Below are 13,211 nucleotides of genomic sequence, written 5' to 3'. Positions count from 1 at the left end.
TAAGGAAAACGTCAAACAAATTAGGACTTATTTTTGTCTGATTTATTGTTTCTATTATTATTTTTGTTGTTCAATTATTAGTAACTGTACTCAGGACATTCATGTTGAGCTGCTGAGATGCATGATTCCCACCAAGGGGCAACAATTGCAGCTTATAATTGAAGCCGCTGCAAAAGTGCCAATAATACCTTGACAGTCACCACATGCTTGATACAAAAAGACCTGGCTCTAATAAATAGTGATTTACTCCAGGAGTCATTTCACTCTCATTCATTTAATTTGGATCCTTTTCTTGGAACTTCAAATGAAGCTGTGGTTAAGACGTTACATTAACAAGGCATTTGAGGATTTTGTAAACATTTGTGTTCTAAGTGTACTGGTTTAGTATTACCTCTGTTGCTCCTTTCCAGTTACACCTTTTCAATCAGATATGGTCCCTTTTGGCTCCAGAAAGCCAAGATGATGGAAATCCAAGGCTTCAAACAAGTTGTCAAGAAATAAATGGGAGGCATAAACATCTTTCTACAGTTCTTGGTTTCTGCAGTGCATTAATGAATACAATAAATTATCTAGTTTCCGTCAGCACACCGGTAGGACTTACATCACAACAAACATTAAGTGTCACACCAGTGAAAAACTCTTTGTGAGGTCAAACCACTGATGACCACAGTGACCGTCTGACCTACAGTATAAACATAAACCCATTAATACAGTCTGGGACAGATGTTTTGGCAGTGACACAAATGAACTCTTTGCATTAATAAATGTATCTATCAATACAAGTCTTAGAAACTAATAAAATGTTTTTAATTGTTCTTTAATGAACCTCAGATGTGTGAAAATTTGAGAAATGAGAAATTTGAGAAATTAAAGCAAAAAGTGAAATTTGTATTGCTGCCAGAATTTTTGACCCCAACAGTAGTGGTTAGTTAGACATAGTTAGACTCATATTTGGTTCCTACAGACTGAGATCTGAAAAGGAACAGGAATACTGCATTAGTTAAAAGAGGACGAGAAAGACACTCGCCTGAAAAATGATATTCACTGTATTTGGAAATATATATTGTAAAGAAATCAAATTCTAATTGGTTGAAAGTGTCTATGAATTGTGATACAGTGATGGTGTTATAATCTGTGATGGACATACTATATGGACAGAAGTATTGGGACAGAAAAGATCACACCTACAACGTATCATCACAATGTCAGCTGCTGCCACTAACTATCTGTAAAAATGTATCTTTTAAGTACAGTCATCGATTCATATTCTGATCTACTGGAGTCTGTCCCAACTACCAACGCGTGAAGGCGGAGTACAACCTGGATGTGTCTCCAGTTCTTCGTAGAGCTGACATATACAGACGAACAACCATTCACTCTTACATTCACACCTATGGATGATGTAGACTGACAAGTTAACCTACTAGTGCATGTCATTGTGCAGTTAGAGGAGGTTGGAGTAACTGTAGAAAACCCACGCAGACACCTAGGGAACATCCCAGCACCGACCGGCTGTGAGACGACAGTGTTAACTACTGGATCAGCTTTTTTTTTTTTTTAATTTAAAGGCTGTTTTTTTTTTCCTTTTGACAAAGAGCTAAAGAAACCAGACAGTTAGTGGCTTAAAATGATTATTTGTGGTCAAAAACTGACAAATGCTTCAGAAATCTCAACATTTCATAATGAGAAAATGATGAATTATAATGATGGAACCCTAAAGATAAAATACATGTATTGTTCATATTGTTGTTTAAAGCGATGACTTGTAGCCCCATATAAAATTACATGATATCAACTGTCATCCTTGTTTTGTAGCCCAATCCCCAGTTGTCAATGAAGAACCTGAATTCAATACATTCCAATACTTTTGTTCTTATACTGTAAGTTTATCCAGATTGATGTGATATGTGAAATGAATCATCATCCAAATTAAAGAATGACATATAAAGTATCACAGTCCCTCATAGAGCAGTTAGCATGTACTGTATGTCCGTCATGGGTTCGATCTTGTCCACACATGCTGCTGACTGACTACTCCACTCCTCTGCCATCAATGAGCAAAGTCAACGAAACTAAGCAGCAGCAAGTACCACTCTGTGATTTTTACGGGGGCTAGGGGATAGGTCATAATCTGATGGCTCTTGTCTGTAATGTTCTTTCTTCTATTCATGAGAACAGACTCATCAACTGATTTTCTTGTCTTTGGAATCTCCTTTTTGTATCCATCACCCCAGGTATGACTTTATTGAAGTGGAGGACCAATCAGAGACCTCAACTATAATTTGGGGTCGCTGGTGTGGGGAGAGAGCACCGCCCACCGTCATCTCCAAAACCAATGCACTCAAAGTCACCTTCAAGTCTGATGACTACTTTGTTGCAAAGCCTGGATTCAAGATCTACTACACCATGATGGTGAGACACATGCACAAATGATGAATCACGAGCCGTTATTTAGGACATAGCTTTAGGTTTTCATTATTTTTCTTATCACAACGGGTTCAGCCCGAGTACCACAGCTACGCTTTAGGTAAAACGCTACTTTTACTCTCTTAGCACAATAAAGGAGATAGATGGGATGATAGAGAGGGCAATGGATACACAGATGGAATAAGAGGAAGGGGAAAAGGGAGGATCCACTAATACTGTCAGTAAAATGCCAAAATGTATTAGGCAACAGTGTTTTTCTCACATGTCCACTTGACAGTAAAGGAGAGACAGAGGAATATGGGAAGGAAGGCAGGAGGGAGGAAGCATGAGAGAGTATTCTTTTAAAGGCTGTCAAAGGAACAGATAAGAAGATTAGCTTTGTCATTCTGTCAGGAGGAGGGAAGAAGAAAGGAGAGGGACTCTGATTTGAAGATGTTCTCCCACCCTGTAATCAGAGGGGAAAGGGGAAGAGAAAGAGCAGCACAGAAACAGAGAGGCATTTAAAGATGTTCCATGACTTCCCCTTTTATGAGAGCTGAGGAGAGAGGAAAGAAGACGAAAAAAAAAAAAAAAAAAAAAAGACGCAGCATCACAGATGGATTTGAACTGGTGGCATCGCTTATTATCTGAAAAAATAAATAATATAGGGGCAGAAAAATGGCACGAGCACAGATGGAGTAAAGGGCAAGACAGACAGATAGCAGGAGTGTAAGGGTGGGAAAGAAATGCTGTATTCGCTGGTGATCTCTTCCTTTCATGCAGTTAATTAAATAGGGAATTCAATTACCCTTGTATTTGTCATACTTGTTTTATCATGTCCACATGCAGTGGTGGAGGACCAGCAGATTTCGATATGTTGAAGTTGGCAACAAAAATGTTCAGATTTTATGTTTTTTTAGTAAAATTGCATTTAATGGAGATTAGGAATCTCACTGTTGGGATCAGAGGAGCCCAAGAGCAGCAAAACCAACAGTGGTGGTAACAAAGTAAAAATACATCTGAGTCATACTTAAGTACAGTGCTTGACTAAATGTACTTAATTACTTTTCATCACTGCATGAAACCACAAACAACTTCCTTATCTCTATTTCTCAGATGCTCTCTGTCTCCTCATTTCTCTTCATATCTCCTCTGGTCAAATAATCACCTCTCTGTACATTTACAACAGAATCCAACTCTTAGCTTTATCATCTTATTTCATCAGTTTTACCCATTTTTCAAAGTGCTATGTAGGTTTTTGTCTGGCACACAGACACAGATGCACACAGCGCTTCCCTTCAGCTAGACTGGAGCTGTGTGTGTGGCTTAATTTAGCAGGTCTAATTTGTTCTCTCCAGACCTGTCGAACTGATAAGAGGAAGGAGGAGAGGAGGCAGTGAGAGCGAAAAGAGGAGAGAGACGGAGAAAGGCAGAGGGAGAATGAGAAGAAGGAGAGAACAGGTGTCTGAGATCGTATCAGCATGTCAGCTAATGACTAAAACAACCTTAACTGAGAGAGGCAGAGAGAGACAGGCAGCTGTGAGGTAGTAAGAGATTTGCACTGGACTGGGTTGGACTAGATAAAAGAAAGTCCATGAAGGAAAGTAAAGCAGCATCCCTTTGAGAGAGAAAAGGCAAATCGAGGTCAAACAGGCATATAGGGAAAATATAGGGAAGAAAAACCTAAACAAACTGCATCCTCACCATTCGTCATTAACCTATAAAGACCCAAACATCCATCACCAAGAAAAAAGCATTTACTGTTTAATACCCGTTGAAGCACTAATCCAATCAATACATGTAAATAATTGTTGTAAAGTACAGTTTGTCGTCTTTTCATGGTCATCAGATATGACCCATTTGGACGTTTAGAGGCTCTGTAGTGAACATGAAAACACTGTCATCTTCTACAACACTGATTCACCAGTAAAACCCATGGAGTTGGATCAATAACAGTGGATGGAAATGCTTGGTTTACGTTCAGCTATTGAAATATTTTGCTGAAAAAGTCACTTTTGCTTCAGGTTTCTCTGTTTCTGATATAATAACCGTTAACTTTAATCTGAGCTTTAATGAACATCTACATGATCAGTAACTTAAATGCAGGAAAATACCTGATTTCACTCATTCAGTCATTCATTATCTGAACCCGCTTTATCCTCACTAGAGTCACGGGGGTCGCTGGAGCCTATCCCAGCTACTTATGGGCGAAGGCAGGGTACACCCTGAACATGTTGCCAGTTCATCACAGGGCTGACATATAGAGACAAAAAAATCACTCTCGCATTCACTCCTATGGGCAATTTAGATTAACAGATTAACCTATCAATGCATGTCTTTGGATGATGGGAGAAAGCCAAAGTACCTGGAGAGAACCCACGCAGACACGGGGAGAACATACAAACTCCACACAGAAATGTCCCACCCCCATTGACTGGTGTAATACCTGATGTATCCTGATAAAACGCAAAATACAGAGGATAATAGTAAAATTTAATTTGGGAACTGACACAAAAATAGCGCTGGGCCTTAATGGGTTAATTGTTGCCTGTTTGTTTACATCTACCCATTTTTTATACACATCTTCATAACCAGTGTCCTGGTAGCTTCTTATTCTTTGTATTCATTACATCACTGCTTTGTTAGTATTTAATTCCTCGTTTACACTATGCCACTAAATGCAACTTGGAATAGGTAACTGTCTGATTGCAATAAATCTAAGAATAACTGCATTTGAAACACATTACAAATCTGACTGCTCAGATCTTCTTACCTTTAATAGGTCTTTAGAGACACAATTCAACCAGTTGGAAATAGGCCTGGGCAGTAAAAAAAATCAAATATTCAATAGTTTCACTTAAATGCATCAATAATGGAACATGCTATGAGTGACAACCAGCCAGTTACTTAACAGGTGTGTTGTTGGGTTGCATCATCGCTACGCTGGTGAAATATCAGCCAGTGAAACATGAGTGGCAGCGTTTATGGCATTTATAAGACACACAGCTCTGCTATATGATATCTTCACTGGAAAATATCTGCTAGACCGTGGAAGTTATAGTAAAACCAGCTGTGGTTGTCATGATTTATAGTGTAGAAAGCAGTTAAATTCAGTGTAAGGTGGTTAACCAAACAACATTTTTCCTTCATGAACAAACGTGGCTCATACGATGTGTCTTTGTGTCTTTATCCTTTATTAAAAAATCATACAGTTGGGTTTACTGATTTCCATAGGCATATATTGGATGATTGCCGTGTAATTTCTGATCAACTCAGCTGTTGAGTCATCAGTCATAACACACCATATCACTGCAAATCACTGCAGGGATTTACTGCATGGAAAGCTTAAAGGCCGTTATCAATCGGATAATTATCTATTGCTCATGTGTCATAACACAAATCTGACAAATTGTGCACACAAGGTCAGGGCAATCCATTCCTTCTTGTCCACATTCCAAGGTAAAAATACATCTGATAACCCATTAACCTCTTTTATAACAGCTCATCCATTCATTATCCAGCCTTATCATTTAACATGTTAGATAAGAATAACCTAAAACTACCAGACCATCATCTGCAGGCAATGATCTACATAAGGCTTACTCATTATTTCCCCCCCAAAATATAATTTCTTTGATCCTTTCCAAATCTTGTTTTCAGTGGGTGTGATTCTGCAATGCAGCCTCACATGAACGCATGCACAAAATAAACTTTTGAGGAGCTGCGCTGCTATGAAGGAACCACAGATCAGCCTGTTTGTGAACTTGAGAAGCCTAAAACAATTCAAAACTCCCTCATTACAGTAACTATTTGGTCCATCTTTGATCAAATATTGTTGTTATTGTTTGACATCCTAGAGGTGATCTAAGTTAGTTACCAGAATCTCCCTCGGAGTCATCCTACATATGTTTTCCATGCAGACCTGGCTTTAGGATAATTCTTGTAAAATGACCCACTGATGAAACCAAAAACACATGTTAATGTCTTAAGTGAAGGTATTAGTGCAAAGCAAAATCTTAGATGTATGTAGAATAAGTTTACGCCACCATTTCCCAACTGTGTTTTGTGAACCAAAACAAAGTGTTTTCTGTGTTAAAGCATTTACGTAATAGTAGTGCAGATTAAGACCAGATGTTACACACTGCATGACTAGAAGGCGATATTTTCTAACAGCATAAATGTGACTTATCTACTACCTTACATGTCCTCAGGCTGAAAGTACTGTAACTGGTCATGCGGGCTAAAAGTCGACAAGGAAATTTTCTCACCTTCCTCACCATCTACCACACATTCGGTCTTCAGCTGCCCCAGTGTCCAGCAGTACAAAATAGAGGTTGTAAAGGGCAGCTCCCTGGTGTCCCCTCCACTAGACTGCCACAGTAAATAAGAATGGGTTCCCTCTACACCACTGAATGTGGCAACACAGGCTTCTGTACCAAATATTACTATATATCTCCCAGAAATTACTAATCAAAAACAATATTGCAATGATGTTACATTATTACTCTGTATTGTGTTGAATACATCTTATTCACACTACTTTACAGCTGTGAGGATTCAGAAATTTCATGAATAAAGAAAGTTGAGGGAAGTGTTTTTTGTTAATATGCAAACATATGTGTCACACCAATCAATGCGTCATTTCATTCTGCGTTCCAATTCACCAGAGGTAGATGTAGGTCGTTGCAGCGGTTGCACGGTAAGGTGGTCCATATAAATTTCTGACATTTTGAGAATTTTTTCCCAGGCTATATTTGATCACAAGACCATGGAAACGGATGTCTATGAAGTGCGAAATAGAGCCGGTGTTTTCTATTCTTTCCTCTGGGACAGCCCAGAATCACACTATGTATTTGTGGGAAATGGTTTTGTAGACTGAAGAACACTCTTTGAAACCTAACCAAAAGATGTTCATGTCATTTCACTGATATCTTGAGGGTTTTTATTTGTATTTTCTGCTGATTCTGTATTAAGTGTTACTAGCACATTGACCCATGGGGGTCCACAGATTCTAGATGTGGTAGTTTTTATGCTGTTGTGCATTTGTGCATGTTGTACTGCATTTGTCCAGCAGTCACCGCCAAAGTGTTCTGGTGATAGTAACGTGATTGTAAGGCTATTGTATCCCAAAATTACTAATATCTCCCAAAATATTGGTCCTATCAACGTGTCGTTTTCACTAGTCTCTTCCTTGACCATAAATACATAAGTATGACAAACTGCAGCAGCCAGCTGTTTCTGGATTTTGTGTGAATCCCCGGACACACACACATGAAAGTCCTGGCTTTTATAAAATAGATGACATGAGATATGTGAGATATGACAAAAAATATATAATGGACTTAGTGTTATAGTTAATTAATGAAAAATACCCAAATGAAGTAAGATATTCTTTATTGTCAGTATACAGTACATGCACCATGCACTGAAATTTAACTTCTGCTTTTAACCCATCACTAGAACATGCAGGAAAACACCACACACTGCAGACTAGAAGCAGCAGGCTTGCCATATCAGGCACCCGGGAAGCAAATGGGGGGTTAAGTGCCTTGCTCAACGGCACATCAGCCAATAACTTTTTCTGCTAGTCCGTAGAATCAAACCAGCAACCCTTTGGTGACAAGCCGACTCCAGCCCTCTCTAGCCTCTGAAGTGATGCGTAAGAGCCAGTTCAGGCTGGCTCCACTGCTACATCCATACTGCTATAGCCCCTCTCCGTATTTACCCCGCCCACCAATTATGTAGCTAACTATGCTGCTTCTTAGGACTGTTGCCCTCGGTACCAGGTGCAGCCACAGTTCCATCAGTGTTGCAATGGTAATGCCATGTGATGCTTGTAGTAGTGACATTCTATACATCCATATAAACAGAAGAACATCAGCAAAAAGCTCAGTGAAGCCAATTTTCAGACAACAGAACTCAAGTTAAATAGCCAGCACTTAAATGGACAAATATCAAAAACAAGGTAAGATTCCAAGACCAGCGTATGTCATGGATAATTTCATAAAACAAAAGACTAATGTGACAAACTTTGCACCACTAAGCTAATACTAAGCAAGTCCAATTGTACAAGCATTATTTTTCTACAACTAAAACTCACTGAATGAGCCAAAGAAGTGCAAAAATCTAATATGAAATGATGATTATAACTTTTGTCTGAATTTGTTTTGTTTTCTGATCATGACTTGCTTTGATATAAATGCAGCCTCTGGTATCAGTTGCACCACTGTTTTGTTTCTGACTAAAACATATGGCCCAGGGGTTCATGGGTTCAACTGCAAGACTTTCCAAGCATCAATGCCAGCTCTTTAAACCCCCTCCACCACCCCAGCATCTACCTGTAGGCTCTGGGAGGAAGTTATTTATTCATCACTCCCCTGTACATATATGTAAAACATCTGTGGGGAGTGATGATCCTGGAGCCTAGACATCACACTCTAAATGTGTCTTGGTACTACAATTAATAATATAAAATAAATTTACTGACTGAACTGTTTTTCTAACTTTTAAGGTTCACTTTTATGCAAAAGGAATATTTTAGTCCACTTCCTTCAGGGTTTGGTGCAGCTTTTTTTCTACAGCAACACTAGACTAATTGCAGGATTGTATCAAGTAGATTTCCCTTTCAGCAAGAAATCAAAGTTAAATTATTAACCAATCCATCTGCTAAAATTGAAGCAACCTGAATATGGGTGACTGTAAATAATTACACAAGATAATCTGGAAACCATGGCAACATGTAGGTGAATCTGCACTAAGGCTGAGTTACATATAAGGAAGTATAAACCTGCAACATGGTTTCCCTCTGCCTCTACCACATAATCACAATCAGAACAAGTGGTACCAGGCAAAACAAACCTTGCCTCTTGCATGTATTGTAGCTTATTTTGGTGTTGATCCAGCTGATGTCATCATATCTATGCATGTGCTGATGTCAGCATATTAATTGCTTCTATATATGTGCCAAATTTGAAGTAAATTAAAACAAAATTGATGTACGTATAGACATTTGAAATTCCACCCATTATAAGTAAATGGGAGAACAAAAAAGATTTTAAAAGTTCATCAAAAAATTTTAACTTTGACCTACTTTTCCCAAAATGTAACAACATCTATTCTGGGTCACTGGCAATCTATAAACCCAATTTGGTATGAATTCAACCAATAGCTTTGTTGTTACAGACATTTGAAATTTTGTCCATTATAAGTAAATGGGGAAAAAAATGCTTAAAAAAAAATCATAAAAAATTTTAACTTTGACCTACTGTTCCCAAAATGTAATCAGATCTATTCTGGGTCACTGACAATCCATAAACCCAATCTGGTATTAACTGAAGCAATAGTTTTGCTGCTAGAGTGTTAAACAAACAAACAAAGAAGCAAACTGAACCAAAAACAATACCCCTTGCCTCTTCTTTGGGGGGCGGGGTAATAATTTATTAATGGCCACAACATAACAAGGTGGTGGAATTTGCTTTCAGTACAGCATGTTACAGATCACATCAAAAAAAGACACATACAGCCAACTCGGACAACAGATAAGGACAAATATACTATACATTGAGACGTAGCCAAGTGCAGGTTGTTTCAGTTCATGGTCTGATTCCATTTCCTTATGTTAGAGGGAACGAAACTGTTGTTTAGTCTTTGAGATCTGGTGGGCAAGGGCCTAATTTACAGACTAAAGAATAAACATGCAATAAGTTACATAATCAGGAGGTTTCACACCAAAAAAGTGTATAAGTATCATGACTTTACAGCTAATGAGGTGAAAGGGAGTCGACTGGGTGGTAGTTGTTACACTCCTTGTACTCGTACGTTTCAGGTCCATGTCTGCACATCAGATCCCTGCCTCTTAAACTTTTTTCCATCTGTACTAAGTGCCCAAGATGTGCCTGATATAAAGCATTTAACCTTAAAAGGAAATGACACAAGGAATCTGTAAACATGTATTCACTCGTACACCGACACACACACACAGACACACACCCTAACAGGAAACCTTCTGACCTCATTCACAGCTGGCTTGGGTGTGTGTGAGTGTGTTTATCCAAGGGCCACATGCAAGAGACTATTAAACAAAAACCTTTGCACACCAACAGGCTTTGATGTCAAATCTATTACATTCACAGACACACACACAGACAAAGTGAGGGCACTGTGTCTTTGAAGTGTAGTTGAGACAGATTTACTGTTCCACATTGACCGGAGATGGTATTTAAGACTCTTGAAGGAGAGGGATTCGATAGCCTGTGAGATTTTATGCGTGTGTGGAAAGAGGGTGATACTGGAGAGACAGTGTGTGAAAGACAGAAGCAAAGACAGACGGAAGAAAACGGAAGAAAAAAGGGGAAGAATCCAGTACATGTGTGCCAGATATGTCATTCTGATGTGTGTTTATCACCTCAACATGCCTTGACCAGAGTCTGAGTCCTTGTTCTTTCTTTCTTACACACATACAAGGCATGCAGCAACCAGCCTTATTTAACCCATAAAGGCCCAGAGCTACTTTTGTGTCAGTTCCCAAATGACATTTTTTCTATAGCTAACCTTTCCTAAGTGATTTATCACTATTTATTTGAATAATATCTTCTGCATTTTATCAGGATAAATCTGGTATTTTCCTGTATTTAATTTACTGATCATGTAGATGTTCATAAAAACTCAGATTACAGTTGAGGATTATTATATCAAAAACAGAGAAAACTGAAGAAAATGGAACTTTTTCAGTAAAATATATCATTAACTGAACATAAACCAAGCATTTCCATCCACTGTCATTTGTCAGACTCCAAGGGTTTTACTGCTGAATCAATGTTGTAGAAGATGCTGATGTTCCCACATTCACTACGGAGCCTCTGAACGTTCAAATGGGTCATATCTGATGACCATGAAAAGATGACGAACTGCATTTTACACCAATTATTTACATGTATTGATAGGATTAGTGGAATAACAGGTATTAAATGGTTTAGATCAGTAGATGCTTTTGGTGTGTGGTAGATGTTTGGATCTTTATGGGTTAAGACTTTGCTGGCATACTATCAGTAACACAAGCAAACACTCCTCTAGTTGTTTTGAAAGGCTGTCATATAAGTTGAAATAATAGGGTCAGATGAGTGATCAGCGAAAGTGTTCATGTAACCTGTCCAGACTAGTCTGATGACCGGGATTTCTCCCTATTTTTTTTTTTTTTTAACATGTGGCTTTATTTGCATTGCTTTAACTTTAATTCATTTCTATTCTTGCTTAATGGTTCCTTGTCCATTACATGGCAGTCTGACAGATTAAATTGTCTCTGCTTTCACAGCATGACCCTCCTCATTCTCAATCTAAAACCAACTGGGAGCCTGTCACTCTGTCTTCGCCGCACGAGTTGGTGAGTCATGTAAACACACAACAAACAGTTAGAGATAATCCAAAAACTGAAACTGAACAGGTATGTTTAACCCATGTAACAACCCAAAGGTGACCTAAAGCCAAATACTATCTTAATTATGAGATGGTCATGTGAATGTAACTTACTATTACAGTTTCTGTCTGACAGGGAAAAAATATTATTATCAATTATCATAAAATGAAGTTGTAAAAGACAGATTTGGCAGATGAGCGGTCTGTCATACAGACCTGTATGTTGAAACCCAATGCAATTTAACCTGAGATCTTAAAGGGCCCAAAACACACACACACACACACACAAAAAGACATGACGAGAGTGTAAAAGTAATATTGCACAAATAATAAATCCTCCTAATACTTAGATCAACCACATTTGTCACATTCAATAAAAACATAAAATAGGAGGACTTTTATTTTGGAAAAACCACAGTAATATTGTAATGTTAGAGGTATTTCCTGAAATACTAGCGTGGCAAAAAAAAGTACGTTACCAGGGCTTTTTTTTTTTAAAAGGTTTGTATTAAAAGCATGCCTTTATTTCTAATGTATTCTGTTTAATTAGAACTGATTCTACTCAGTCCACTCCTATTGTGATTTTAAAAGTACCGTATAGTGATGCTTACTGACAAATACAAGTTACCTATTTCAAAATAAAAGCCTTCTAGCATTTCAGTGGATAGAAACTATTCATTACTTAACAGAGCCTTGATTGTGTAAACATTGTCTTCCTGTAACACTTGTAAGTTTCTACGAGTTTCATTGAAAGTGTGTGAAACACCCACCTGCAGTGACTGAAATCAGACAACAGTACTTTAGATGAGTGAGCAACAAAGTGCTGGATTATATCATTAAATGGACTAAATTACACTTGCACTTTAGGGCTGTTATTTTATGTTATATGAAAATAATTATTTGAATGTGATACCTAATATTTGACAGCATAGGCATATTATATTATATTACCCAGTGGCTTAATCTGTTGTCCTTTTCATAAATTAATCTCCACTATAGATTGAAGGCATAATACACACAATGACTTTGGACATAGGATATAAATCTATATTCAGCGGTTGTGCACCTCAGAAAAAGAAATGAAAATGAATGAAAAAAATGCTGACTTGACCGTGTAAAAGGTAACTACACTGCATCAGATGGTATGATGGGATTCTTCACACACCGCCTTCCTTCTTTCCACTGACATAACACCAAACACAAGTGATTTCTGAAGCACATATAGTAACAGTGGTGACACTTTTAATTATGACATCTGGTCCATGAGCTAATGCACACCCACACAGTGCACATTCATGCATGTATGTACTGTATATTATTCATGAAGCTTGAGCTGTAAAATGACATGCTTCCTTAATCTAATGTTTTTATAAGTGTATGTAATCAGTATAATG

General features: G+C 38.0%; 1 protein-coding gene across 2 annotated transcripts in view; it reads left to right on the top strand.

Moving 5' to 3' along the window:
* The window catches only part of pdgfd (platelet derived growth factor d), a 94,137-nt gene that overhangs the window by 51,796 nt on the left and 29,130 nt on the right, over positions 1 to 13,211 (top strand). For both annotated transcript variants that reach the window (XM_030153084.1, XM_030153082.1), the window contains exons 3-4: positions 2,235 to 2,412; positions 11,717 to 11,785. In XM_030153084.1, the coding sequence (XP_030008944.1) occupies positions 2,235 to 2,412; positions 11,717 to 11,785 (247 nt within the window). The remainder of the gene's footprint in view (positions 1 to 2,234; positions 2,413 to 11,716; positions 11,786 to 13,211) is intronic.

Source organism: Sphaeramia orbicularis, chromosome 13, assembly GCF_902148855.1.
Source record: "Sphaeramia orbicularis chromosome 13, fSphaOr1.1, whole genome shotgun sequence".
NCBI lineage: Eukaryota > Metazoa > Chordata > Actinopteri > Kurtiformes > Apogonidae > Sphaeramia > Sphaeramia orbicularis.
The sequence above is the reverse complement of the archived record's forward strand: the minus strand, read 5'-3'. Positions and strand labels throughout refer to the sequence as shown.